Below are 24501 nucleotides of genomic sequence, written 5' to 3' on the forward strand. Positions count from 1 at the left end.
TTAGGCAGACATTATCTTTCACTGCCTTGTACAGCAGCCCAAATGGACAAACCAGTCAGAGTGTGCATTTTCACACAAAAGCTCACAATACGCTAACAAAAAAACCCCCCAGAATTCATTAATTGTCACAAAAAGTATTTGAAAATGTTTTGAGAGTGGCAGGCAGATGAGGATGACTGGTGCTGATAATGACCGGGCACCAAGAGGGCTAAGTAACCATTTAAATCTTCCACAAAAACAAAACACAACATTTGTAGCAGAGCCAAACGCAAACAGTCAAACAGGCACCGGAAAACAACTGAACAGCTGGGCTTTTTATAGTGAGGAGACCAGGTGGCAACGATGAGATGATTGCATGCAGGTGTGTCAATCAGGTGGTGAGGAGCCACGCCCACTCTCACAGCTGAACGGTCTGACAAAAAAAGGAGCAGAGAATAGATAGATAAAAGTAAGTGAGTAATGTAAGTTAGTAACTAAGTGAGTATTTCATTTATATAGCACCTTTCACAGATAGTAAATCATAAATCAAAGTGCTTCACAATAAAAATATAATGCAACAATAAAAACAACAAAAGCACTAAACATAATACACTACACAAAACATAAACACAGACAATCATTTAAAACCATCTTTCAACTAAAAGCTTGTTTATAAAGCCAGGTTTTCAGCTGCTTTTTAAAAGAGTGGCCATGTTACATAGCACAATGTAAGTGATAAAAGCATTCCAACTACCTGGAAAGAACGGTCTCCTGTAGTTTTGGGGAACCACTAATAGCCTCTGATCTGCGTCCTGGGGAGTAAAGGTGCAGCAGATCAGCAATGTATGAAGGAACCTGACCTTTGAACGCTGACTTTAAAATGTATTCTAAAATGAACTGGTAACCAGGGAAGGGACGCTAAAATAGGGGAGATATGTGCTCTTTTATTGCAATAGTCGAGGCGAGATGAGATAAAAGCATGTAGGATCATTTCTAATTCAGCATTCGACACAAAAGATCTGAGTTTGGAAATGTTATGCAGGTGAAAACAACGGTGTAGTAGAATAGTAGAATAGGGCAGGAGCAGGGAGAAACTGCACAATCCTGACAAATAAGTAATAGAAGAAATATAAAATGACACAACACACATTTCAGAAGGGTTCTCATATTTTATGAATCTTACTGGCTTTTATAAAAAGTATTGCCTAATAGCTGCTGCTGACAAATATTAAATATGTTGGTACTCATGGTGTCTCTCGCCACTCAGATTTTGACAGTAGCTTCAGAAACACACACTTGTAACAGAGGGACATCTAGTGGCCTAAACAATGCACGTCATTTCACACAATAGTTTGAATATATTCTGTGGTACACAAACTGTTTTTTTTATACACTTGTATTAAGTACAAAAAAGTAAAAACAAAAAGGAAACTTTCAGAATATGGATATCTTTTTTCAAAAATGCACATTTTTTATAACAAGTTTTTTTCCCCGAGCATCATTAGATGTGCAGGGCGGGATGTCTTTCTCTGGCATTCCCTCTGTCGCCTAAAGACCCTCCCAAAGGGGGGATTGGTAGGCAGAGTGTGTGTTTGTGTGTGTGTGTGTGTGTGTGGACAGTGTTCGCTCTGTCTTATTACAAAAGGGCATCTTCACAGGTTCAACACAGGCACATATACGGGGAGTTTGCGCTGGATTTTACGTTCCCTGGCATCCTTCAAGCCTCAGGTAAAATCCTATACTGGATATAATGGAGCTCTTTCATTGTGACAACATTCAACTTGTTTTATGGTATATGCAGTGATTCATTGCTTGATTCATTGCTTGCCTTGATGCCTCAATTATATACCACGCGATAGTGACTTTACTACAGTGTACACATATACTGTCTTTATGTAGCACAGACAAACTGAGATTTTGGTTTTTAAAGACTGTTAGAGACTTTTTTTTAAAAAAAATCTGAGAAATATGGTCTACATGTTCTAGATTGTATTGAAAAGTGTGTTAGAAATTAAGTCAATATGTGTCCATCGCACTGTTGCACTCATTGTTTTTTTTGATTTTTTAAATAAAATATTAAACTATTTATTGCTTTCAGGGGCTTTTCAGAAACAGGCTCCTCCTACCTGCGCCTAACTGGGCAGAGCCAGGGAGCTATTGTTTTCCCTGGACGGTCCAGTGATGTCTGTTTTGTTTCCATCTAGAGAGACAAAATGTTTGTGGACTTAGTCAACTTTTTCCAGTCTGGTAGCTTCTGATGTTTACTTTAGGTCTGAATGTGGCCCTTTGAGAGAGATAGAGGTGCATCTTAGAGGCCTGTTGCCGTTGACAACTGTGGAGAATGATCCCACAGCTCTTTTAGCCATGAATGTGTTGGCAGCATACAGGTGCACTTATCTGTTTTCATCTTTGACAGATTGACCAAGTTTAAAGTTAGATAATAGTTAATTTACATCTGCAGGATGTAAATTAAGGACAGAATAGAACATAACATAATACATAAGAATAAATAAGGAAACTAATAGACAGGTAGACAAATAACAATTAAGACAAAATTACAACGGCCTATCACATTATAAATACTCAGGCCTATACAAAACAGTGGATATAAATAGCCAGCTAAACTACATAGCAGCAACAAAAAAAAAAAGAATTACAATAAATAAAAATAGTAGTTTGGCCTGAAACACATTGATAAAGTTACATTTCATTGTGGTTACATGTTTGTGTGGATTTTAACCGAAGCTAAGTTGTGTATTGATTGCTTATAGTGTGCTTTTTATGCTATTTGTTGACTAAGTTTTTTTTTTATTAACGGCACAGTGCTTCACAATAAATCAATATAAAACACATGTAATATGTTTTTTTTAATTTTTGTAACTAATTCCAATGTTTCAGGAATGAAGGCCTGCTTAGTTTTCACCTGTTTACTGACAGCCACATTTGTCCTGTCTGTGAGTAGCAAAGTTACTTTTTTCTCAACAATTACATTTTTGACTTTTTGACTTTCATTCAGTGAACTAAATGTAATCCCCATATTATGTCCAGCTTGAAAGTAAACATCATGGAAAACATCATGGGTTGCACAAGAATTCACACAAAATCAAGGAAAAGGTAACATGTGACTCAAAATTGTTTGGAAATGTTTTTTTTAAAATCAGATTATTTCTTAGTGTAACTTAATATTTTTTCCCTCGTCCTGGTTAAGGAGGTCATGACAGAGGAGGCCGACCAACCACAGGTCCCCAAGAACAAGGATCAGGACGATATGCAGCTGAACTCCGAACGCAATGCTGATACGAACAAGGACGGAGAGTTTCAGGCTACAGACGACAGAGATACAAATATTGCTGTTCTGTTGAATGAGGAAGAGCTGATAGACCTTTTGAAGAAAGGTGCAACAGAGGAAGAGGTGGAACAAAAAGAGCTAGAGGTGGACAAAGACAAGGATACACCTGCTGAGGTGGTGGAGGAAGCTGAAGGTGAAGAGAAGAAGGAAGATGGTCAATTAGAAACTGGGGAGGTTGGGACAGATAAGAGGGAGGTGAAGGAAGACAGCGTGAAAGATGAAGTTCATGGGGAGGTGGAGAACATGTCCAAGAAGAACCAGAAGGAGGAACCTGTGAGCAAAATGGCTGACAGAGATGAGCTAGTGGCACTGTTAGGCGAAACAGAAGGCAGCACAGAATCAGATCTACCAGTAAATCTTGACTATGCTGCTGATAGTGGCATCATACAACCTCCGCAAAAAATATCAGCCAAAATAAAACCCCACGCTAACTATGCCCAGCCTTCCTCTAAAGATGTTACTGAGAAAGAACAGCTCGCCGTTGATGAGGACTATGAACACGACATGCAAAACACTGAAGCGGCAATGAGTGAGGAGGTGTCTGATCTAGACAAACTGGAAGTGCTCAAAAATGCCCAAGATTTACAAGCTAAAGTCAAAGAAATCAGTGAAAACGTGAAGCCTCAGGAGAAGAAGAGGAGTAGGGAGCTTGATTCAGGCTCCCGGGTGGCTGGAAAGGAAGAGGAGGAGAGAAGTAAGGATGACGATGTAAGCCACACCAAGAAAAAGACAAGGAAGCAGAAGAAGAACCAGAGGGCAAGGAAGCACACGCCACAGAGCGAGGAAGCACAAACTGAACTGAGCCAACGAGATCATCACGAGTCAGAGATCAGCAGCAGCAGCAGCAGTGACAATACAGTGCACAAAGCCAAGAGGAGAGGGGCAGGAAAATGGGTAAACTATACATAATGTGTACATTCAACTCACTGTAATACGCCATACACGAGCAGGCTTGTTGGAGACTAAACAACAGGTTGATGTAGATTAGATATAGGGCTCATAGGAATCATAGGTGGTCAGAAATATGGAAGGCAGATGGGGATCTGTCAGGTGTGTAAAATGATAAAATAAAATTACGCATGTTGTGTTTAAAGCTTGTTTCCAGTGCCATGAAGTTGCAAGTGATGACACAAATAGGTAGATGCCTGTAGCTGCACCCTAATTTTCCCCCATTTTTATCTTCAGAGTCCTTTGGTGGGAATGAATCCAGTGCAGATAAGAGCTACAATGGATCTCTACCCTAGCTCCAGACCCTCTCTCAGCAGAGGCGTCCATCGGCCAGACGCCACTGCTGGTTGGTTAATTCAGCAGCCACAACACTCACCATTCAGCATATACTGACCCCTGCACTAAGGGAATCTGCTGACTGCACGATTTACTAAAACTTTCACATGAATAATGCCGCCGTGTTTCATGGTCACTACCAAAACACAGCTCAGCGGGCTTAAGGAGTGAATACGAGAGATGCCGTTGAACTCAGTCACTGAGCAGACTCAAATTGCAGTGGAATGTGGGGGATGTGCGGGGCGCTCAAAAGCTCAGTGGTGTCAAGTCATTGCATAGAATTAAATATCAAGAAATGCTTTATAAGAAAAGAACAACAAGTAATAATAAATGTACTTCATTTTTCACCAAATGCACCTGAAATCCTTTCAGTTTTAAAAGGAACAGGTCAGAAGAACGTGTGTTCACCTCATACAGTGTAACAAAGGCAGAAATCATTGTCATCAGAGGAGTCACTGTGGAATCACTGAAGGGTCAAGTAATGGGTGTCAAATACCATTCTTTTATTGCAGCGTTTTGTCTTTTTTGCCCCCAGGTCCATGTGACAGTTTCCGCTGCAAACGTGGAAAGACATGTAAACTGGACGCAGACAATAAGCCAGGCTGTTTCTGTCAGGAGCCGTCTCAGTGTCCTCCCAGTGTGAACGAGTTTGATCATGTGAGTATGCGTCACAAGCTGACGGGGAAACACTGGAGTGTTCAGCCACTGTTTGCATGTGATTGTCATGTTCGTGCCCCATTTAGGTTTGTGGAACAGACAACAAAACATACCATACATCTTGTGAACTCTTTGCCACTAAATGCAACCTGGAGGGCACAAAGAGGGGCCCCAAACTTCACCTGGACTACACTGGGCCATGCAAATGTGAGAATGAGTCCCTGTGTAGTGTGTGGGAGACATCGATGTAGTGCAGTGCAAGAAAACAACCATTCGACCCTGTCTCTTTTGTCTCAGTAATACCTGCGTGCGTGGACAATGAGCTGGTCCAGTTTCCTTTGCGGATGAGAGACTGGCTGAAAAATGTGCTGCTGCAGCTCTACGAGCTTGACACCACGTCCCCTGGCTTTCTCACTCCTAAACAACATTTTAGGGTAAGATGCAGTAAATGAATTGGTCCAATTGGGATCTAATTTCCCTGAAAATTACAAAGCACTTTAGACAAAAACAAGCAATTGTTTTGGTTCATAATGAAACAGTATTGTTCTGTTTTGTGCAGGTGAGGAAACTCTTTGAGAGCGAGCGGCGACTTCATGCTGGGGATTACTCTGTGGAGCTTCTTGCGCAGGACTTTGAGAAGAACTACAACTTGTACATTTATCCAGTACACTGGCAGTTTGCCCAACTGGACCAGCACCCTTCTGACAGGTTGCTGTTCTTCTTGTGTTTTTTTTTTTATTATTGTACTATTACATTTAAATGGTGAGACACATTTAAAGTTACAAAGTAAAATGTATATTAGATAAAACAATAAATTACTTTTCTTTGTCTAATTATTGAATTGACTGTTATGGAAAATAACATTTTCCATCTCTTTACATCTTTGATCACATACACATTCCTGTAGCTTCATACTAGGCCATTCACCTTTGACCTACACACTTGTAGCTCTTCCACGATATCTTTCTCCCTAACATATTTACACCCTTTAGTCTAAACACCTAGCAAGCTTAGTTATTCCCACACAAAGCAGACCGTGAGACCCAAGGTCGTTCTCACCACCCTTAGGGCGCAAACACCTACTATACACAGATATCCTCTTGTTTGTAACAGGGGTCAAATGTACCAGTGAATGTCGGCTACAAGAAAGAAGTCAGATTGTGAGTTAAGCTTCACTGCCCATTTGGTGAGGTGATGGACGTCAGTAGTAATTTTTAGTCAGATGTGTAGCGTTGTCAGGTGTCAATCATATTTAATTCCACTTTTTTTAACATAACTAATAAATAATGTGACTTTTTAGTGCCCTCTAAATCTTTTATACCAAAAAGCAATTATTAATTGTTCAGTATTTGCCAAATAATTATAACATTTTAAAAGACTAAATATAGGATACATTTAATGATATCACCAGACAAGATTATTCTGATGATTAAAGTCACGATAAAGTCCATTTCCAAACCTTTATTAATGATACTCACTGACCCAAATGATCACAGCGACGGCACTTTGTTCCATTCTCTGCAGATTCTTGTCCCACTCAGAGCTGGCCCCGCTCCGGGTCCCTCTGGTGCCGATGGAGCACTGCACCTCCCGCTTCTTCCAGGAGTGTGACACTGACAAGGACAAGCAGGTGTCCTTTGAGGAATGGATCTCCTGCTTTGGCATCAGAAATGGTGAGAGTAGCAGCAGCATGCTGTCAACTGAAACATGCACGGAAACTGTACCTCAAAAATGTGACAGAAATGAGTTAACCATAATCATAAATGCAATCTTTTTTTCCACAGAGGATATGGATGTCAACCTGATTTTCTGAGGTTGAGGAAGCTGTTCCAACAACGGCTTGAGCGAGAGAATCCTCTATGAACTATGAAATAAACAAATGTACCAATCCTGCTATAACAAGGTCACATGTTGGTGGCCAGTGCTGTTGTCTTGAGTGAGGCTAAAACATTGTCTTTAGATTTTAAGTGTTATGTTTTGTATCTAGACACTGTTTTGTAATTCATTCCACTCGGAGGTTTACTGCAGCTCATTGGTAGAAATGTGATTGTGCATTATACAGTACAAGGCATTAAAATAACTCAGATTTTATATGTGTGTGTTTTTTGTGTGTATAATAACTCTTTTAAACTCAAAGTTAGGTAGATAGTTTCAGAGCCTGGTGTTAACTCTAAATCAATTACTATATGTTGGTTAATTTAGTAGCAAATGCTGTAAATGTTTTTTTCCTTTTCATTGCTTCTCAAATTAAAGCTTTTTGAACAGCTGTAGTTTTTGCAATATCACCATGTTGTTATAATGACTTGCATTTCTTGAAGGTCATGAAACAAAGTTATTGCATTATATTGTTGGAATCCAGTTGACCCCAAAAAGATTAGTGGGGAAAAATCAGGTTAAACCCTAAAACTGTGTTTTATTAGTGAGCCTGTTTTCCTGATGTCACCATGACATGATCATATGACGTTTGCTTTGCTGTAGTGGTTAGGAGAATGCAAGTCACTGATACCTTGTTATGGTTTGCCACGTAATCCTGAATGATGGCTCTCTGTAAGGAAATAAAGCAAAAATAGCCTGCGGCCTGGTCAGCATGTTTGAACACAGTGTTTTTGGATAAAGTGCAGGACTCTGATTGGACCGTCCCTGGTGAACACAGAACCTGCTGATCTCTATATAAGTGATAAAGTCAAGCTGCTCTTTACCTGTCGACTGTCTGCTGTCCCTGAGATAAAACATGTTCTGTCTACTGGGGGTAATCCTCCAGACCTTGGCTGTTGTCGTGCAGGGTGGTGTGTCTTCAGGAAGTGCTGAGGCACTTGCTAATGGGGGAGTGAATAACAATGGAGGAGCAGTCGCTGGCAAAAATGTGAACTCTGGCCCTCAAAATAGGATCCCGCTGAATGGGGACCCAATTGTGGCACGTTTAGTTCAACTTGGTGGGTCACTTTTTATCCAGCCAGTTGGGAATCAAATAGGTCAGGCTCCCCTACAGCAGTTGATTCCCATTGGAGCGCTCCAGCAAGGCGGTTCATTATCTGTGGGCCTGACAGGCGGAGTGAATGTGAATCCACAGGGGCAAGTGGCTCAGACGGCCGGGGGAGGCCCAGTCACGCTGTTCGCTTTGCTGCCTCAGATAAATGCTAGAGGAGCCCCACAGGGTGCCGCACAGCTGATCAACCAGCCACAGCCTGTCACTGGTGGTGGGAACGCAGCGGCCGGCAGGCTGAGGTTCCAGCGTTCAGCGGCAGCTCGCCTCAGGAGGACACAGCCTCCGGTGATGAAGGTGATGGCCGCTGAGGAGGAGGAGGAGGAAGAAGAGGAGGAAGAAGAATGCTCTGGAATGGGGGTGAAGCCGAAGCAAGTTAAATAAGACCCTGTACATCTTCATCGGATGTCACATATATATATTGTATCTCATGATTCCCTCCAATCTCCATGTTTCACTCTCTCTTTTTAAATGTCTTTTGACTTAAAGGACTTCATTGTCATCATTGTCATCTTTGAACTTTATCACTTTAAAACATATATACCAATAAATTATTGAAATCAACTGTTGATTGTTTGTTGAAGTTTTATTCCAATATATTACAATTATACACATTTAATTTCACACCACATGACTCAAAATACGTTTGCTTCAGTCAAACACACAGTGTCATGGGCTCGGCTCCTGGGATGGAACTTATTTTTGTACGACAGACTAGAACAAACTAGACATTCATATTTACGACGTGTGCTGATTGCAACATGGTGATTTTGGTCTATATAAGAGAAACATCCCATCATTTACGTGATGGCAGAGCTCCAAGAGAAACAGACGTCCTATTTATACAAAAAAACAACAACTCTGAACTCCCATGAAACCATAAAGCGGACACTGAAAAACAACTCAAATGTTTATAACATTATTAGAGAGAAGTCATTTTCCTTGACAAAAATGAAAAAAAATGAAAAATCTGAATACAAAAAAAAAGATATTTCTTAATTGAAAGAGTATGACAGTATATAATTAGTGCAAACCTCCAGACCAGCTTCCCACAGATGGTGTTTACCTGGTTGGCTGCTGTGCCAAGTCAGCAGCCAAAAAAAATCTTTCCCAGACGGCCTCAGTGTGCGACAACACACCCAGCCGACCACACCAGGAATGAATGTATGGCTCCAAACAACATGAGAAACTGTGTTGATAAAATACGACAGACATCTGTTTCTGCCGCGAGGATTTTACAAATTAAAAGAGGTCTTGTGGTCATCAGGCTTAAGATGGTTGGTATGATATAAATAGTTGACAAGTAAAAAAAGACTTCAAGACACACTGTCTATAAACTCTTACTCATAAATTGCATCTGCTGCATTCCAGTTTCATTCTGACTTAAATCTCTTTTTCTGAAGTCCAAAAAATGAACTTATGCATGCACACACACTCAATGATGATGTCAGCTGTTTGCCTCCTGTCACCACAACATTTCAACGGTTCTTAGTTTGGTCGCTAAACCTCCACAAAACCCACCTCAAGACTCTGAATCACTCTGTTATTGTGGTCACTCTGCTGCATGGAGTACAATGGTGGACAGGCTCAAAAGGGTCTTTGAAAAATAATCTTTCAATCTTTGAAAATACTGACTTACTTTTTTGTCCTTTATTGTCGACAAAGGGAATGAAGATGTCATATCACACGTTCCCATGACACACACAGGTGACATGTATGGTTTGTCAACAAGTTAGTGTTCTCCTCTCTAATTGGCTCATAGTAATCTTTGGCACCGATATAAGGTGTTCTACAATCAGAGAAATACTGTAGTGTAGCGTCTTACCTGGTACATAACATTTGAAGGAAGAACTGCAATTAGAAGGTATGTTAAAGAGATGATACAGTGTATGGAAAGAAATAGGCTAAATATGCGATCTATGAACATTATTCATACATCACAAACTATACTAAAGATATGAATAAAATGTATCTATTGTGGTGTTGTTGTTTTTCAAATATAGGACTCAGGACTAAAAATGAAGCTCCTTCTTCTTACAACTTTTATAGTGACCATCTCCAATGTGAGTATCTATCTATCTATCTATCTATATATCTATCTATCTATAACACATGTTATATCTTGTCTCTTTGCTTACAGGTCAGTGCAGGCAAGGTAAGGATTGCATTGGAAATAACAATTTGCATGTATTTCCCATAATAATCTAGTAATTAATAGTAACTCAAAACTCTCTGTCTTCATACATGCAGACACAGAGGATGTTAGCAGCCATGATGGCAGGAATGAACGGAGGAACGATGGCAGGTATGAATGGAGGAATGTTGGCAGGTATGAACGGAGGAATAGTGAACCCCGCGCTGATGTCTGGAGGCCTGAACCCTGCGCTGATGTCTGGAGGCCTGAGCCCTGCACTGATGTCTGGAGGCCTGAACCCTGCACTGATTGCTGGAGGCCTGAACCTGCCTGTGGTGCCTGGTGGTGGGGCAGGTTTCGTTGGACAGCCACAGTTTGTGCAGGTCAGTCCATCAGGTCTTGATTTAATAAAAATGATCAGTCATAAACCACAGATATTTCTCTAAATTTTATTATTTCATGATAATCTGTAATCTGTACCCTTTTCCTCAAAGGTTGTTCCTAGAGTCCCTGCTTTTGCTCTGCCGGCCCCTGTTCCTAATGTATACCCTGTTCCTGCAGTCAACACGGTTGGTGTTAACACACATGAAGGCTCATGTAACAGTTTCATTGTTTAGAGACCCAGACACGAATGATTTATGTCTTTTTTTTTTGTCCTTATTTAAACCAACCATCAGCTTCCTTTCGCTGGATTCCCTCAAATGGCCGCTATGAATCCTCCTCAGCAGCCTCAGATGGTAACCACTCTACTCTAATACAGGTCACATGATGATTTGTAGCTAAAGAATCACTGAATCTAGCTGCTTTGCCAACTTTCTTCCAGGGGTTTCCAGGTGTTGCCATGCAACAGCAGCTTCCCCCACAGCCTGATCCTCTCAGAAGATTCAGGGTGAGAAATAAATATTAAAATAAATAAAACATCTTCTGTATGTGGTACAAATGGACACTACATGAAACAACTGTTGTTTAATTAATTTCCAGCGTCAGATTATGAAACAGGGCAACAACATGAAGATCACTATGGATACTCAGGTAAAATAATACAATTCACAAGAAGCTGTCTGATATGAAATCTCACTGTGAAAATTAATTAATTATTTTGTCTTTATTTTCTCAGATTCCAGCTCCTACTGACAGCACAACAACTACTCTGTGTGATGAAGATGGTCAACATGTGGATAATTAACTAATAATTATTATGACAATAAAACTTGATTTGTATGATTTTGGCCATAGAGCCTGTGTGCATAAATGTCACATGGAAAAAAGGTGAACTGTGCATGTAAAATAAATAAATCTACTTAAAAACATCAAACTTTGTTTTGTAGATGTCTCTGTTTTGACGCCAACACAAGCACAACACAACTGTTATGTAAATTATAATGCATCTCTGCTGCCATCTAAAGGACAATGAATATAAAAACAGATGAATAAAGTAAATGCCTCATAGATACACACATGCTCCACGAAACCTCCAAAATGTTGGGGTTCAAATTAAGAAAGTAATCCAGAGGTTTTACTTTCTGTGGTACGAGTAAACTTAAATACTGTTAATATTTCAGTTTTTGTGTCAAAATGTACCTCTGTAAATGTATATATTCTACTGTATATAGCTGCATCAGTTTCAGGATCGTGCTGAGTCACTGCCACTCCGTCATGTCATACTGGTTCAGCAGAACAGGTGTATCTTTGGTTTGAAAAAAAAACAACCCACCTCACTCCACTTGTCAGATATTCAGGTTTTAATCTTAAGAGAACAAAATAGTTGTACACAGTAGGTTTAAACAATTAAAAACCAAACCTGACCTCTGTGCAAAGTTTCAAGAGTTTCTATGGACGATAACCCCCTTAAAAATGACCACAATGACATGGAAAACTACTACTACTACTACAACTACTACTAATAGTTATAATAATTTGAAGAATAACAATAGGTTCCACTCATATATTCGTGCCATTTCGACCCCTGCCATTTGTGCTCGGGTACCTAAATATACATCACTGCCGATTACAAAAAATGGAAAAACAGAAGACATATATGTAAAAAACAGAAAACATAGGACACAACTATTCAAATATAGGGCTTTTTGTTCTAGTCCCTAGAAAACAGATGTGTATTATTGAAGGACAAATTCAATTTTGTTTGTGTCCTCAACATGAATTCAAATGCAGTCGACCATGAACACACATTAGCCAGTGAAACACCAACATGAGTCTGAACATGATGTACAACTCTTGACAAATGTCTGATTATAAGCTTTCAGCCTCTGTTTTCCTTTTTATTCTCATAATTTGACAAAACCCCTGCTGCATTTCAAATCTGTAATTACACGCTGAAGCAGCACACTTCAACATATGTGCACATAAACTGCCAATGAGACACCGGTGCTTTTAGAGTGAAAAGTGCATATCGTTACAAATTCAGAATCCTTGTAAACTTGTCAATAACTCAACACAGACCCGTGTCATGGCATTTAGAGGCATGACTGGCGCCTAATAACACACTTACCTGTCCTGTGTTGTAAGTGTCTGAGTCTGTTGCCATGAGAAATGTCTGTGACACTGACCACACATTGTCTGGACAGGCTGATGGTGGATTTTAACAGCTCACATCAGAGAATTTAAAAGGGATATGGACCGGGTGAGGAGGCAGGCACTCAGGAAAGGAAAGCAGAACCAGAGAAACTCTACAAAGACTTGGTAGTGCTTGTGCTTCGGTTAAACTTTTCCCATGTCTTGGTAATAGTGAAGTGGATGATTTTGTTTTTAATGCCTCATATTTTTACGCACTGTAGGACACCATGGATCTAAAAACGGCCTGTCTGTTGGTTTGTCTATTGAGGACCAGCTTCGCTCTGCCAGTGAGTGACATGCATTGTTCTATTATACTGTACGTCTGATTGCTCTTGTAGCATCTAAAAGGAAAATATAACATGCTATTCCTTCTCTTTTACAGCTGCAGATTGGAATTATTGCAAGCAACAGCAATGAGGTAAAAAAGTCATTTATGCATTCACATCTACTGCAACAGAACCCTTTTCCCTGTCATACAATGAGCTAATGCAACAGTTTTGTGTTTTCAGATCCTAAGACTGAATGGACTAACTCTTGCAGCACTTGCACAAGCACAGGTACAGGCTGGACTCACAAATATGTGTGCTGCTCTAATGCTAATCATAGCACCATTTATTTATATTATCAATAGAATTCAAGTGTCTTCATGAGTCATATTTTTTGGAGAAAATAAAAGATGAAAGAAACCACTTTCTTCTCCAGGCGGGATCCATATTACCTCAGTATGTGCTGCAGCAGCAGCAGCCAGAGGTGCTGCTCACCCCACAGATGGTGAACTTCAACCCACAGATGTCTGGTCCCTTTGGGCCCCAGGGGACTCAGCTGCTGTTCCCCACCCACGGCAACCAGCTAACACCCATGTTTGTACCCAACGGCCAGCAGGAGCAGCTCGGGCCCTCACTGGACCCCAACGCTCCCCTTGTGCCTCAGCAGGCCCAAAACCCTATGCAGGTGCGACAATGCAAATAATGTGGTGGCTGCTTATGCTACGTCTCTTATGGATAAATGAATTATTCTTTCATATCTCTCTCTCTTTTTTTTTTTTTTAGATGTTTCCACAGTTTCAGTACCCTGGTTATGGATTCCCTCAATTTCCCAGACAGCAGGTATGAAGTCAAACACTGATGTTTTTATTTTCTCAATTCAGACTTAAAATTGATTTAATTAATTATTTATCCACAGGGATTCCAGTACTTCATGCCCTCATATGGCTACCCACAGCAGAGAAATACAGTGGTGCTGCCGCCTAACAACGGTCAACAGAACCTGGAGAGAACCACACAGAGGCCACAGCTCCCTCTGCAGGTCAGATGTCTATGATAACTTGATAGATGTTGAGGGAAAGGTGGGATATTTTCTTTAAAAAGATTAAAACGCATGACGGCATCAAGAGCTTTATGTTTAAAGTGCTGTTTTACTTTGGCATTTACTTTGAATTTTGTTTAAAACCTGATGACATAGATGTGATTTAATGATAATTACAGCTGAGCATGTTGAGTCATGACTGTGAGGATGTGGTGACTGTGACGCAATGACAACTGTTGACCACACGCTGTCTAGTCGTGGTTGCCTGTTAAAACCAATCAGTCATCCCTGTCATATTGGAGAGTGTTAAATGATACCAACTGTGGCTTATCCTTGTACATTTTATTTCTCAATTCACCTTATTTCATCATATGTTCATTACTTGTTATAGCTAATACAATGCAACCGCATTTTTTTCTATCAATTTTAGCAGGCCTCCCAGCCGAAGGTGCAAACAGAGAGAGTGAGTACACTGCACTGCATAACTACTTTATAATTAAGTCAAGTCTGCACTGGTTAAGTCAAATGACTTTGTTTTCTTAACTTTTGCCTGTGTCAGACATGGCCAGTGGGGACACACAAAGAGGCTACTACAATTCCTCCTAATCCTCGTGGTGACGCGTCAGGTCCTGGGATTGATGAGGTGGGAAATAATGCACCCATACACGCTCACACACACACACACACACACACACACACACACACACATACACAGTGAACGCAAACTCTGACTTAATAATTCAACTGTCTGCAGGGGAACTCCAATTTCCCGTTCCTGTTTGAGCCATAGATGTCATCTGGAAATAGCAACAAATTGATAATGAAGATATTAATGTCTGTGTATTTGGTTGTTGTCACCAGAAGCTCAAGGTTTTTTAGGTAGTATGCTGTTTCTCTGAATGCAATGTATCTGTCCTCAGATGTTGTATGTGCTATCTTGCTTGTTTTCAAAACAATAAAATGTTCTAAACAACAAAAAATGTTTCACAATGTCACTGTTGCACACAAAACCAAACCAAAAAAAAACCCAAAATCAATTACATGAATGTCATTCATGAATACAGTTTGAAGGAAGTCAGATACGATCTCCTCCAAGATGAAAATAAACTGTGTTTCAAGTACCCACAGTGACAGAAAGGACAGTGGGAACAGAGAGGGGGAATTTTATGTTTCAATGATAAATATTATCATGGGCAAGACAATTTATGAGAATACTTAGATCCATGCACGTTTCTTTAATGCAAAAATGCCAATCTTTCTGTCACAGGACCGTCATTAGGTTTAACACAGACAGAAAAATCCGCTTCATGAGTAATACATCTATGCTGGTTTAGCACTGCTCAGCTGGGAGTTGTAGTTCAGCAACTTCAGCTGACACTTTTGTAATTCTCTAGGTGTTACACATCTATGAAGGCATGCTTTGTGTGGGAATTAAACACCATGACACCTATGTTCTAAATGAGAGAACTGCACAAACATCAGAGGAGTTGTACTAAAGTGCAGTTTCTTTGTAATATGATATATTCCAGGTAAAAACCCCAATACAATGTTACTCATATCAGGTCAGCCTTTAAACCCTGAGGACATAATGAGCCTAAGGCATGTAGCAAGAACAGTTCTGCTTCCTCTCTCAATATCACCTCCTCTGGGTAACTGAAGTTGCCACAGGGTAGGATCAGCAAGTCTGATGGAACATTTACGTTAACTTATTCTTAGTGTTGCATGTATAAGAAAATCCCTCTCAGATCTGGGATCCTTAAAATCAAATGTTTTATGTATACTGTTACACATACTGACACATGGATAGTTATCATTTTTTAAGGGGGCCAAAAGTGTCTGGTTAGAATCTATGTATATATATATTGACCAATATATTGAAAATTAAAAAAAAAAAACATGATTACAGCGTGTCAAACATATAGATAAAACCATGTATGCATATATTATAAACAAATAAACTACATTTTAAAGACACTATACTGTGATTATGGCAATTATTATAAGCATCTGATTTATTTCTTTTTTTTAATTTAAAATCCATGTACATGTTAAATGTTTTGGCTTATTGGTGTAGTATTAGTGTAACCCATATATATACAGTAGATACATAAAGGTCCATGACAGTTTGCGCTGCTGCACATTGACTTAGATCTTTTTTTTGTGAATATTCATTGTCATTAGACATCCGACAGTCTCCGTCACCGTCTGTTTTTGAATATCACTTTAAAAAGTGAGATGCTGTTTTTGCATGTACTAAATGTCTTCAATATCTGTTACTTATTTTTTATTTTCCTTATTTATTTTACTGTTATTTATAAAGATGTTCCTTCAGGCATGCTGCTCCCCACAGTGTGAAGTTCCCAATTACATTTTGAAGTCCAAAACGACATTGTGATTTTTTTCTTAACACGGATCAAAGATGCCCTTCATTCTCAGCCCTATTCTTTTCTCCTACTGTTTTATTTTGTTTATTTATTATAATGTAAAGTATAATACTCACATGACCCCAGTTTGCTGCTGACAGAAGTTAAGCTGCGACAAATATGAGCTTCATTGCTCCTGAAGAACCTGCAAAAAAGATTATTTTTGATAAATGTATTGGAGACTCCATTCTTAATCTGCTCTATTTATCCACTCCCCTGCTCTGTGCGACAGTATATGTGGCCTTCACTGATACGAACCACTTGGCAAATACTCAGCCACACCCTTCTCAAACATCTTAGAATAATAATAATATAAATACATATTAAATATAAATATAATATAAATTTTTTTATATAAAAATATATAAAAAAAATATAAATATATAAACGGGAAAGATCATTATTGAAGAGTTGCTGATATATTTGAGTAATTTATGCTGAGTATCCTGCAACATCCTAAATCAAGAGGAAGCAGACAGGAAAGCATTATTCACGGGTGTTGCCTGTTCCCTGCTTAAGCCATCTGATTTGTCATCATAAGTCCAGGTGTTTCTTTATGTGTTGCATCTGTTAAACAATTTGCCTTATAAATGGGCATACAATCAAATATAAGACCAACCTTTAAAGTAATCCTGTATAATAAGAAATGTTTTACACAATTGTATATTATACCTCATATGGGATATTTAACTGATGCTACTCTGCATATCATGTGTATCCAGGTGTGGTTTCAGGCTCTGAAAAGTAACCACACCTTGAAAAGTGGAGGGAAACGATTTCTTAAAAATTGCCATTTCCCAACACTGTTGACGTAAATGACAGGACATCTGCTCCTGTATCTGTATAAAAGACAAGCTCCACGTCCCTAACATCACAACAGCAACCCCACTTGACCATCTCTGTGATTGTCTACTGAAATTGCAAAGAACTGAAGGTAATGACATTCTAATTGTTGTTATCATTATTTCATTATTTAATATTCTGCCTTCCCTGTGTGGCTTGGTTGCAATTTTGATTTTGGACACAGTGTTGAGCTGAGCAGGTCCTACAGTATTTCTTGGTTTTTAACAGGTGTGATCACTGAAACCATGCTGAAGTTAGTGCTTGTGCTTGGATGCCTCCTGAGCCTCACTCTGGCTCAACCTGTAAGTCAATCTCTCTTATCTTTGCACTTGAATATCACAACTCTTATTGTGATGAAACTGAAACTATATAACCTGCAACTTTTGGATTTGTACAGAGAGACATGGCTCACAAACGTGTTGCCCGCTCAAGTTCTGAGTCTAACTCAGGCTCCAACGAGGTAAGTGACCTCTTAGTACTGTACATTCAACATTAAACCAGCTGCCTGTTTCTATAGATGTCCTTGGAAAACCCTCTGTTGTACAACTGACTCTGAATGTTTCTGTTTTTCTTGAAGCAAACTACTGGTACTAGTAATATTTCGGTTTCACAACTGCTTGAGCTGCTGAAACTCTTACTCTCTACCACAACAACTACAACTGCAGCCCCGACTACTACTACTACAACTAAAGCTCCTGCCACCACTGCTGCTGCAACTACCAAGTAGAATGTGAAACTGAAGCAGAGATCATCATGAGAATGAAATCCAATCATGAGCGATGTGCATGTTTGAGATCTGTGCTGTTTTTGTTTGTCTCAACCACACTCAACATTTCAGTTCAAGTAAATGTGGATCAAAATCAGCAGTTTCCCTTATGATATCTGCTTAATAAACTTCACAATTTGAAAAAGATGTTGGCTCAATATGTTTCGTTTTCTTTTTTTTAAATATTTTAAGTGGATACAAAAGAGCTGCATGTATCTAAGTGCTCCCGTGGCACAGATCTGTAATTATTCCAGAGCCTGGGGGCGCACCTGAAAAGTCTCGGTCACCCCACTGTTAATATCTAGACCTGGAATCGTCAAGCATAGGCTGGTTGGATGACCGGAAATCTCTCCCGTGCTTGCAAACAGGTAAAATGTCTGTTTAATAGGCTGGGGCGAGGCCATTAAGAGCTTTAAAAACAAACATTAAAAAGTTTAAAATCAATTCTAAAAAACACACAGGTACACAAGTATTGGAGGGATGGGCTCCCGTTTAGTTTGAGGAGCAGCCAGATTTTGCAATAACTGGAGGCGGCTCAAAGAAGACTGAGTGACACCAACATAAAGGGCATTACAATAGTCCAGTCTAGAACTAATAAATGCGTGTATGGCTACCTCTAGGTTGTGGCAAGTTAAAAATGGTCTTGCTTTCTCCAGTATACGCAAATGATAAATACCTATCTTGACATATTTGTTAAAATTTAGATTACAGTCAAAGACAACACCGAGGTTTCTAATAGTTGAGCTGACCTGTGGAGACAGGGCACCCCCGCTCGCTGCTCCAGGATCACCAAAAGCAACTCCGTCTTTGTTTAATTTAAATGAAGAAAATTGTCTCAGCCACTACTTGATGTCAGAAATGCACTTAAGTAAAATGCTTTGTGAGACACTATGGTTGGACTGCAAAGGTAAATAAATCTGAACATCATCAGCATAACAATGAAACGACAGGTTATGTCTGGATATAATTGAACCGAGTAGAAGTAAGTAGAGAGAAAAGAGAATAGGGCCAATTGCTTGTTTTCACAACAATAAAATGTTCTAAACAAAAAACAATGTTTCAGAATGTCACTGTTGCACACAAAACCAAACCAAAAAAAAACCCCAAATCAATTACATGAGTGTCATTCATGAATAAAGTTTGAAGAAAGTCAGAAACGATCTCCTCCAAGATGAAAATAAACTGTGTTTCAAGTACCGACAGTGACAGAGAGGAGAGTGGGAACAGAGAGGGTGAATTTTATGTTTCAATGATAAATATTATCATGGGCAAGACAATTTATGAGAATACATTAGGTTTAACACAAAAATCCGCTTCATGAGTAATACATCTATGCTGGGTTAGCACTGCTCAGCTGGGAGTTGTAGTTCAGCAACTTCAGCTGACACTTTTGTAATTCTCTAGGTGTTACACATCTATGCAGGCCTGCTTTGTGTGGGAATTAAACACCAGAAACTTAAGGTCATGACACCTATGTTCTAAATGAGAGAACTGCACAAACATCAGAGGAGTTGTACTAAAGTGCAGTTTCTTTGTAATATGATATATTCCAGGTAAAACCCCAATACAACGTTACTCATATCGGGTCAGCCTTTAAACCCTGAGGATATAATGAGCCTAAGGCATGTAGCAAGAACAGTTCTGCTTCCTCTCTTGTCAATATCACCTCCTCTTGGTAACTGAAGTTGCCACAGGGTAGGATCAGCAAGTCTGATGGAACATTTACGTTAATTTATACTCAGTTTTCAGGCGACGTTTGATTTTACACAACATACACTTTGTCACAAGGTTCTTATTCTTAGTGTTGCATGTATAAGAACATCCCTCTCAGATCTGGGATCTGGTGAGTAAATGAGTGTGGATGTCCATCTGTTGCATGAACATAATATAGTCTTACCCATACATTTTCTATGGCAGTCATTTTGCACTGGGACGCCAAATGTGTTACTTTGTGTTGAATAAACCACTCTAAATTCAATGAAAATGGTGAACCACAATTGTATTTGTGGAGGATATCATGAAGTTTTAAGAACAATATTTATGCTTGAGGACAGTTGTAAAATGTTGTAAAATGAGCCAGAACTCAACAAAGAGCTTATTTGCCACTATAGTTACCTCTTGATCATACAATTACAAAATTAGTCAAAAAACAACTCTTGGCTGCACAAGTTACTGTTCATTTCTAAGTAAAATTCTCTGCTACGTCACATTTGGTTTCAAGTATAAGTTTCATGAAACCATTCTCAAATTGCCCCTGTTTTTTTTTTAAAATATCCATTCTCACAAATCTAGATTTTATTTTCCTGTGTCTGTAAGGTTTATTTTATTAGCTAACTTTCACTTATGGAAATGCATACACCTTTTTTTTGTTTGGGTCCCCAAAAAGACCAAAGTAATGACAAATTCTCATACCCTAAATTATTTGTTATCCTTTGTGATAATGAATAATCTGACATTGTTTGATTATTGGTAATACATTTATAATTAAAAACAACTGTAAATACCTCTCTTTTTTCCCTGTCTAAAGTATGAACCCCCAGGGTGTGGATCTGTTTTGAACTCCTCGCAGCAACATCTGTGGTTATTCCTAAACAAAAGAGGGGCAGGGCATTATTGAATTATACCATCACTGGATTCAAATAATTAATTAATGACTGTAAGAGTTTAAACATGTAGCTTTAATTAATGAAATGGCTCTTCTATGTCGAGGACGCCTAAGTACGTCTTCAGGTAGCAGCTCTTGGATTCCTGCACGTTTTGTGTGGAGCAATTGAGGGTCCATGACAGTTTGCATGTGCTGCACGTTTTATAAGCCGCAGTCATATATGAAGGCCCTGCCGTGCTGCACGTTGACTAAGATCTTTTTTTGGGAATATTCTGGATCTCTCTCTTGCTCAGGTTGGCCCTGAAGTGAAAACCACAAAGACAAATGGAAACCACAAAAACACAGTGGCAAATAAGAAGAAAATGCAATACTCTTAAGACAACAGAAAATGAACATAAAGGCAAATCGCAAAATATCCCCAAAGAAGAAAACGCCACAGCAAATCGCAAAACGAAACACATTTAAAAAAATCACATTTGTTGTTGTGTTATGTTATATGCTGTTGTGTTGTGAGATTTAATGTGTTTTCTGCAAACCACTTGTCATTGTGGTTTTTTGCTTTGATATGTTTTATTGTGGAATGGGCTGTCATTAGACATCAGACAGTCTCCGTCACCGTCTGTTTTTTAATATCACTTTAAAATGTGAGATGTTGTTTTTGCATGTCCTAAATGTCTTTAATATCTGTTACTTATTTTTTATTTTACTGTTATTTATGTTTATGTTCCTTCAGGCATGCTGCCCCCCAACAGTGTGAAGTTCCCAATTACATTTTGAAGTCCAAAATGACATTGTGAATTTTTTCTTAACACAGATCAAAGATGCCCTTCATTCTCAGGCCTATTCCTTTCTCCCACTGTTTTATTTTGTTTATTTATTATAATGTAAAGTATAATACTCACATGACCCCAGTCTGCTGCTGACAGAAGTAAAGCTGCGACAAATATGAGCTTCATTGCTCCCGAAGAACCTGCAAAAAAGATTATTTTTGATAAATGTATTGGAGACTCTATTAATAATCTGCTCTATTTATCCACTCCTCTGTTCTGTGTGACAGTATATGTGGCCTTCACTGATACGAACCACGTAGCAAATACTCAGCCACACCCTTCTCAAAACCTTAGAATAATAATAAAATAAATAAACGGGAAAGATCATTATTGAAGAGTTGCTGATATATTTGAGTAATTTATGCTGAGTATCCTGCAACATCCTAAATCAAGAGGAAGCAGACAGGAAAGCATTATTCACGGGTGTTGCTTCTTCCCTGCTTAAGCCACCTGATTTGTCATCATAAGTCCAGGTATTTCTTTATTTGTTGCATCTGTTAAACAATTTGCCGTATAATGGGCATACAATCAAATATAAGACCAACATTTAAAGTAATCCTGTATAATAAGAAATGTTTTACACAATTGTATATTAAACCTCATATGTGATATTTAACTGATGCTACTCTGTATATCATGTGTATCCAGGTGTGGTTTCAGGCTCTTAAAAGTAACCACACCTTGAAAAGTGGAGGGAAACGATTTCTTAAAAATTGCCATTTCCCAACACTGTTGACGTAAATGACAGGACATCTGCTCCTGTATCTGTATAAAAGACAAGCTCCACGTCCCTAACATCACAACAGCAACCCCTCTTGACCATCTCTGTGATTGTCTACTGAAATTGCAAAGAACTGAAGGTAATGACATTCTTATTATTGTTATCATTATTTCATTATTTAATATTCTGCCTTCCCTGTGTGGCTTGGTTGCAATTTTGTTTTTGGACACAGTGTTGAGCTGAGCAGGTCCTACAGTATTTTTTGGTTTTTAACAGGTGTGATCACTGAAACCATGCTGAAGTTAGTGCTTGTGCTTGGATGCCTCCTGAGCCTCACTCTGGCTCAACCTGTAAGTCAATCTCTCTTGCATTCGATATCACTTATCTTTGCACTTGAATATCACAACTCTTCTTGTGATGAAACTGAAACTATATAACCTGCAACTTTTGGATTTGTACAGAGAGACATGGCTCACAAACGTGTTGCCCGCTCAAGTTCTGAGTCTAACTCAGCATCAGGCTCCAACGAGGTGAGTGGCCTCTTAGTACTGTACATTCAACATTAAACCAGCTGTCTGTTTCTAAAGAGGTCCATAGAAAACCCTCTGTTGTACAACTGACTCTGAATGTTTCTGTTTTTCTTGAAGCAAACTACTGGTACTAGTTCTGTTTCACAACTGCTTGAGCTGCTGAAACTCTTACTCTCTACCACAACAACTACAACTGCAGCCACTACTACTACTACTACTACAACTAAAGCTCCTGCCACCACTGCTGCTGCAACTACCAAGTAGAATCTAAAACTAAAGCAGAGATCATCATGAGCGATGTGCATGTTTGAGATCTGTGCTCCCTTGTGATATCTGCTTAATAAACTTCACAATTTGAAAAGATGTTGGCTCAATATGTTTCGTTTTCTTTTTTTTTAATATTTTAAGTGGATACAAAAGAGCTGCATGTATCATAGTGTGTTAACCCTTAGTCAAACATAAACTGGTTGCGACCAGTTAAAATGTCTGTTTAATAGGCTGGGGCGAGGCCATTAAGGGCTTTAAAAACAAACATTAAAAAGTTTAAAATCAATTCTAAAAAACACACAGGCGGTCAGTGGAGAAAAATAAAGTATTGGAGTGATGGGCTCCCGTTTAGTTTGAGGAGCAGCCACATTTTGCAATAACTGGAGGCGGCTCAAAGAAGACTGAGTGACACCAACATAAAGGGCATTACAATAGTCCAGTCTAGAACTAATAAATGCGTGTATGGCTACCTCTAGGTTGTGGCAAGTTAAAAATGGTCTTGCTTTCTCCAGTATACGCAAATGATAAATACCTGTCTTGACATATTTGTTAAAATTTAGATTACAGTCAAAGACAACACCAAGGTTTCTAATAGTTGAGCTGACCTGTGGAGACAGGGTACCCCCGCTCGCTGCTCCAGGATCACCAAAAGCAACTCCGTCTTTGTTTAATTTAAATGAAGGAAATTGTCTCCGCTACTACTTGATGTCAGAAATGCACTTAAGTAAAATGCTTTGTGAGACACTATGGTTGGACTGCAAAGGTAAATAAATCTGAACATCATCAGCATAACAATGAAAAGACAGGTTATGTCTGGATATAATTGAACCGAGTAGAAGTAAGTAGAGAGAAAAGAGAATAGGTCCAATTGCTTGTTTTCACAACAATAAAATGTTCTAAACAAAAAACAATGTTTCAGAATGTCACTGTTGCACAAAAAACCAAACCAAAAAAAAACCCAAAATCAATTACATGAGTGTCATTCATGAATAAAGTTTGAAGAAAGTCAGAAACGATCTCCTCCAAGATGAAAATAAACTGTGTTTCAAGTACCGACAGTGACAGAGAGGAGAGTGGGAACACAGAGGGTGAATTTTATGTTTCAATGATAAATATTATCATGGGCAAGACAATTTATGAGAATACATTAGGTTTAACACAAAAATCCGCTTCATGAGTAATACATCTATGATGGGTTAGCACTGCTAAGCTGGGAGTTGTAGTTCAGCAACTTCAGCTGACACTTTTGTA

At 39.0% G+C, this 24501-nt stretch overlaps 4 protein-coding genes and 2 long non-coding RNA genes across 6 annotated transcripts; all 6 read left to right on the plus strand.

The window, feature by feature from the left end:
* The first annotated feature begins 1593 nt into the window (after positions 1-1593).
* Positions 1594-7535, plus strand: sparcl1 (SPARC-like 1). Its single transcript, XM_058641560.1, has 11 exons — positions 1594-1707; positions 2878-2933; positions 3028-3093; positions 3188-4222; positions 4514-4622; positions 5148-5269; positions 5356-5476; positions 5567-5703; positions 5829-5977; positions 6794-6942; positions 7054-7535. The coding sequence occupies exons 2-11, from the start codon at positions 2880-2882 to the stop codon at positions 7080-7082; spliced, it is 1971 nt and encodes a 656-aa protein (XP_058497543.1). The 5' UTR covers positions 1594-1707; positions 2878-2879; the 3' UTR covers positions 7083-7535.
* A 2531-nt stretch (positions 7536-10066) lies between these two features.
* Positions 10067-10591, plus strand: LOC131467575 (uncharacterized). Its single transcript, XR_009241510.1, has 4 exons — positions 10067-10116; positions 10256-10315; positions 10393-10407; positions 10503-10591. It is a non-coding gene; the product is annotated as an uncharacterized LOC131467575 (long non-coding RNA).
* Positions 10592-10680: 89 nt separating this feature from the next.
* Positions 10681-11589, plus strand: LOC131467574 (uncharacterized). The gene is made up of 6 exons (XR_009241509.1): positions 10681-10769; positions 10881-10955; positions 11064-11123; positions 11210-11275; positions 11368-11418; positions 11504-11589. It is a non-coding gene; the product is annotated as an uncharacterized LOC131467574 (long non-coding RNA).
* Positions 11590-13033: 1444 nt separating this feature from the next.
* On the plus strand, positions 13034-15108 carry odam (odontogenic, ameloblast associated). Its single transcript, XM_058641561.1, has 10 exons — positions 13034-13086; positions 13182-13247; positions 13343-13378; positions 13470-13517; positions 13663-13911; positions 14010-14066; positions 14143-14265; positions 14696-14728; positions 14825-14908; positions 15020-15108. The coding sequence occupies exons 2-10, from the start codon at positions 13188-13190 to the stop codon at positions 15053-15055; spliced, it is 726 nt and encodes a 241-aa protein (XP_058497544.1). The 5' UTR covers positions 13034-13086; positions 13182-13187; the 3' UTR covers positions 15056-15108.
* Positions 15109-17549: 2441 nt separating this feature from the next.
* On the plus strand, positions 17550-18444 carry LOC131466364 (integumentary mucin C.1-like). Its single transcript, XM_058639547.1, has 4 exons — positions 17550-17622; positions 17760-17833; positions 17929-17991; positions 18109-18444. The coding sequence occupies exons 2-4, from the start codon at positions 17777-17779 to the stop codon at positions 18256-18258; spliced, it is 270 nt and encodes an 89-aa protein (XP_058495530.1). The 5' UTR covers positions 17550-17622; positions 17760-17776; the 3' UTR covers positions 18259-18444.
* A 4074-nt stretch (positions 18445-22518) lies between these two features.
* On the plus strand, positions 22519-23344 carry LOC131466363 (neurofascin-like). The gene is made up of 4 exons (XM_058639546.1): positions 22519-22592; positions 22730-22803; positions 22915-22983; positions 23101-23344. Exons 2-4 carry the CDS (start codon positions 22747-22749, stop codon positions 23245-23247), a joined length of 273 nt encoding a protein of 90 aa, XP_058495529.1. The 5' UTR covers positions 22519-22592; positions 22730-22746; the 3' UTR covers positions 23248-23344.
* The last annotated feature ends 1157 nt before the right edge of the window (positions 23345-24501 follow it).

The sequence above is a fragment of the Solea solea genome, chromosome 10 (genome assembly GCF_958295425.1).
Source record: "Solea solea chromosome 10, fSolSol10.1, whole genome shotgun sequence".
Lineage (NCBI taxonomy): Eukaryota > Metazoa > Chordata > Actinopteri > Pleuronectiformes > Soleidae > Solea > Solea solea.

Coding starts and splice junctions, on each gene's coding strand:
- LOC131466363 (XM_058639546.1), top strand. CDS start 22,747: ATGCTGAAGTTAGTGCTTGTGCTTGGATGCCTCCTGAGCCTCACTCTG. Junction 22,804..22,914: donor GCCTCACTCTGGCTCAACCT/GTAAGTCAATCT, acceptor GGATTTGTACAG/AGAGACATGGCTCACAAACG. Junction 22,984..23,100: donor CAGCATCAGGCTCCAACGAG/GTGAGTGGCCTC, acceptor TTTTTCTTGAAG/CAAACTACTGGTACTAGTTC.
- odam (XM_058641561.1), top strand. CDS start 13,188: ATGGATCTAAAAACGGCCTGTCTGTTGGTTTGTCTATTGAGGACCAGC. Junction 14,067..14,142: donor CTCAATTTCCCAGACAGCAG/GTATGAAGTCAA, acceptor ATTTATCCACAG/GGATTCCAGTACTTCATGCC. Junction 14,729..14,824: donor CGAAGGTGCAAACAGAGAGA/GTGAGTACACTG, acceptor TGCCTGTGTCAG/ACATGGCCAGTGGGGACACA.
- sparcl1 (XM_058641560.1), top strand. CDS start 2,880: ATGAAGGCCTGCTTAGTTTTCACCTGTTTACTGACAGCCACATTTGTC. Junction 4,223..4,513: donor GGAGAGGGGCAGGAAAATGG/GTAAACTATACA, acceptor TTTTATCTTCAG/AGTCCTTTGGTGGGAATGAA. Junction 5,270..5,355: donor GTGTGAACGAGTTTGATCAT/GTGAGTATGCGT, acceptor TGCCCCATTTAG/GTTTGTGGAACAGACAACAA.
- LOC131466364 (XM_058639547.1), top strand. CDS start 17,777: ATGCTGAAGTTAGTGCTTGTGCTTGGATGCCTCCTGAGCCTCACTCTG. Junction 17,834..17,928: donor GCCTCACTCTGGCTCAACCT/GTAAGTCAATCT, acceptor GGATTTGTACAG/AGAGACATGGCTCACAAACG. Junction 17,992..18,108: donor CTAACTCAGGCTCCAACGAG/GTAAGTGACCTC, acceptor TTTTTCTTGAAG/CAAACTACTGGTACTAGTAA.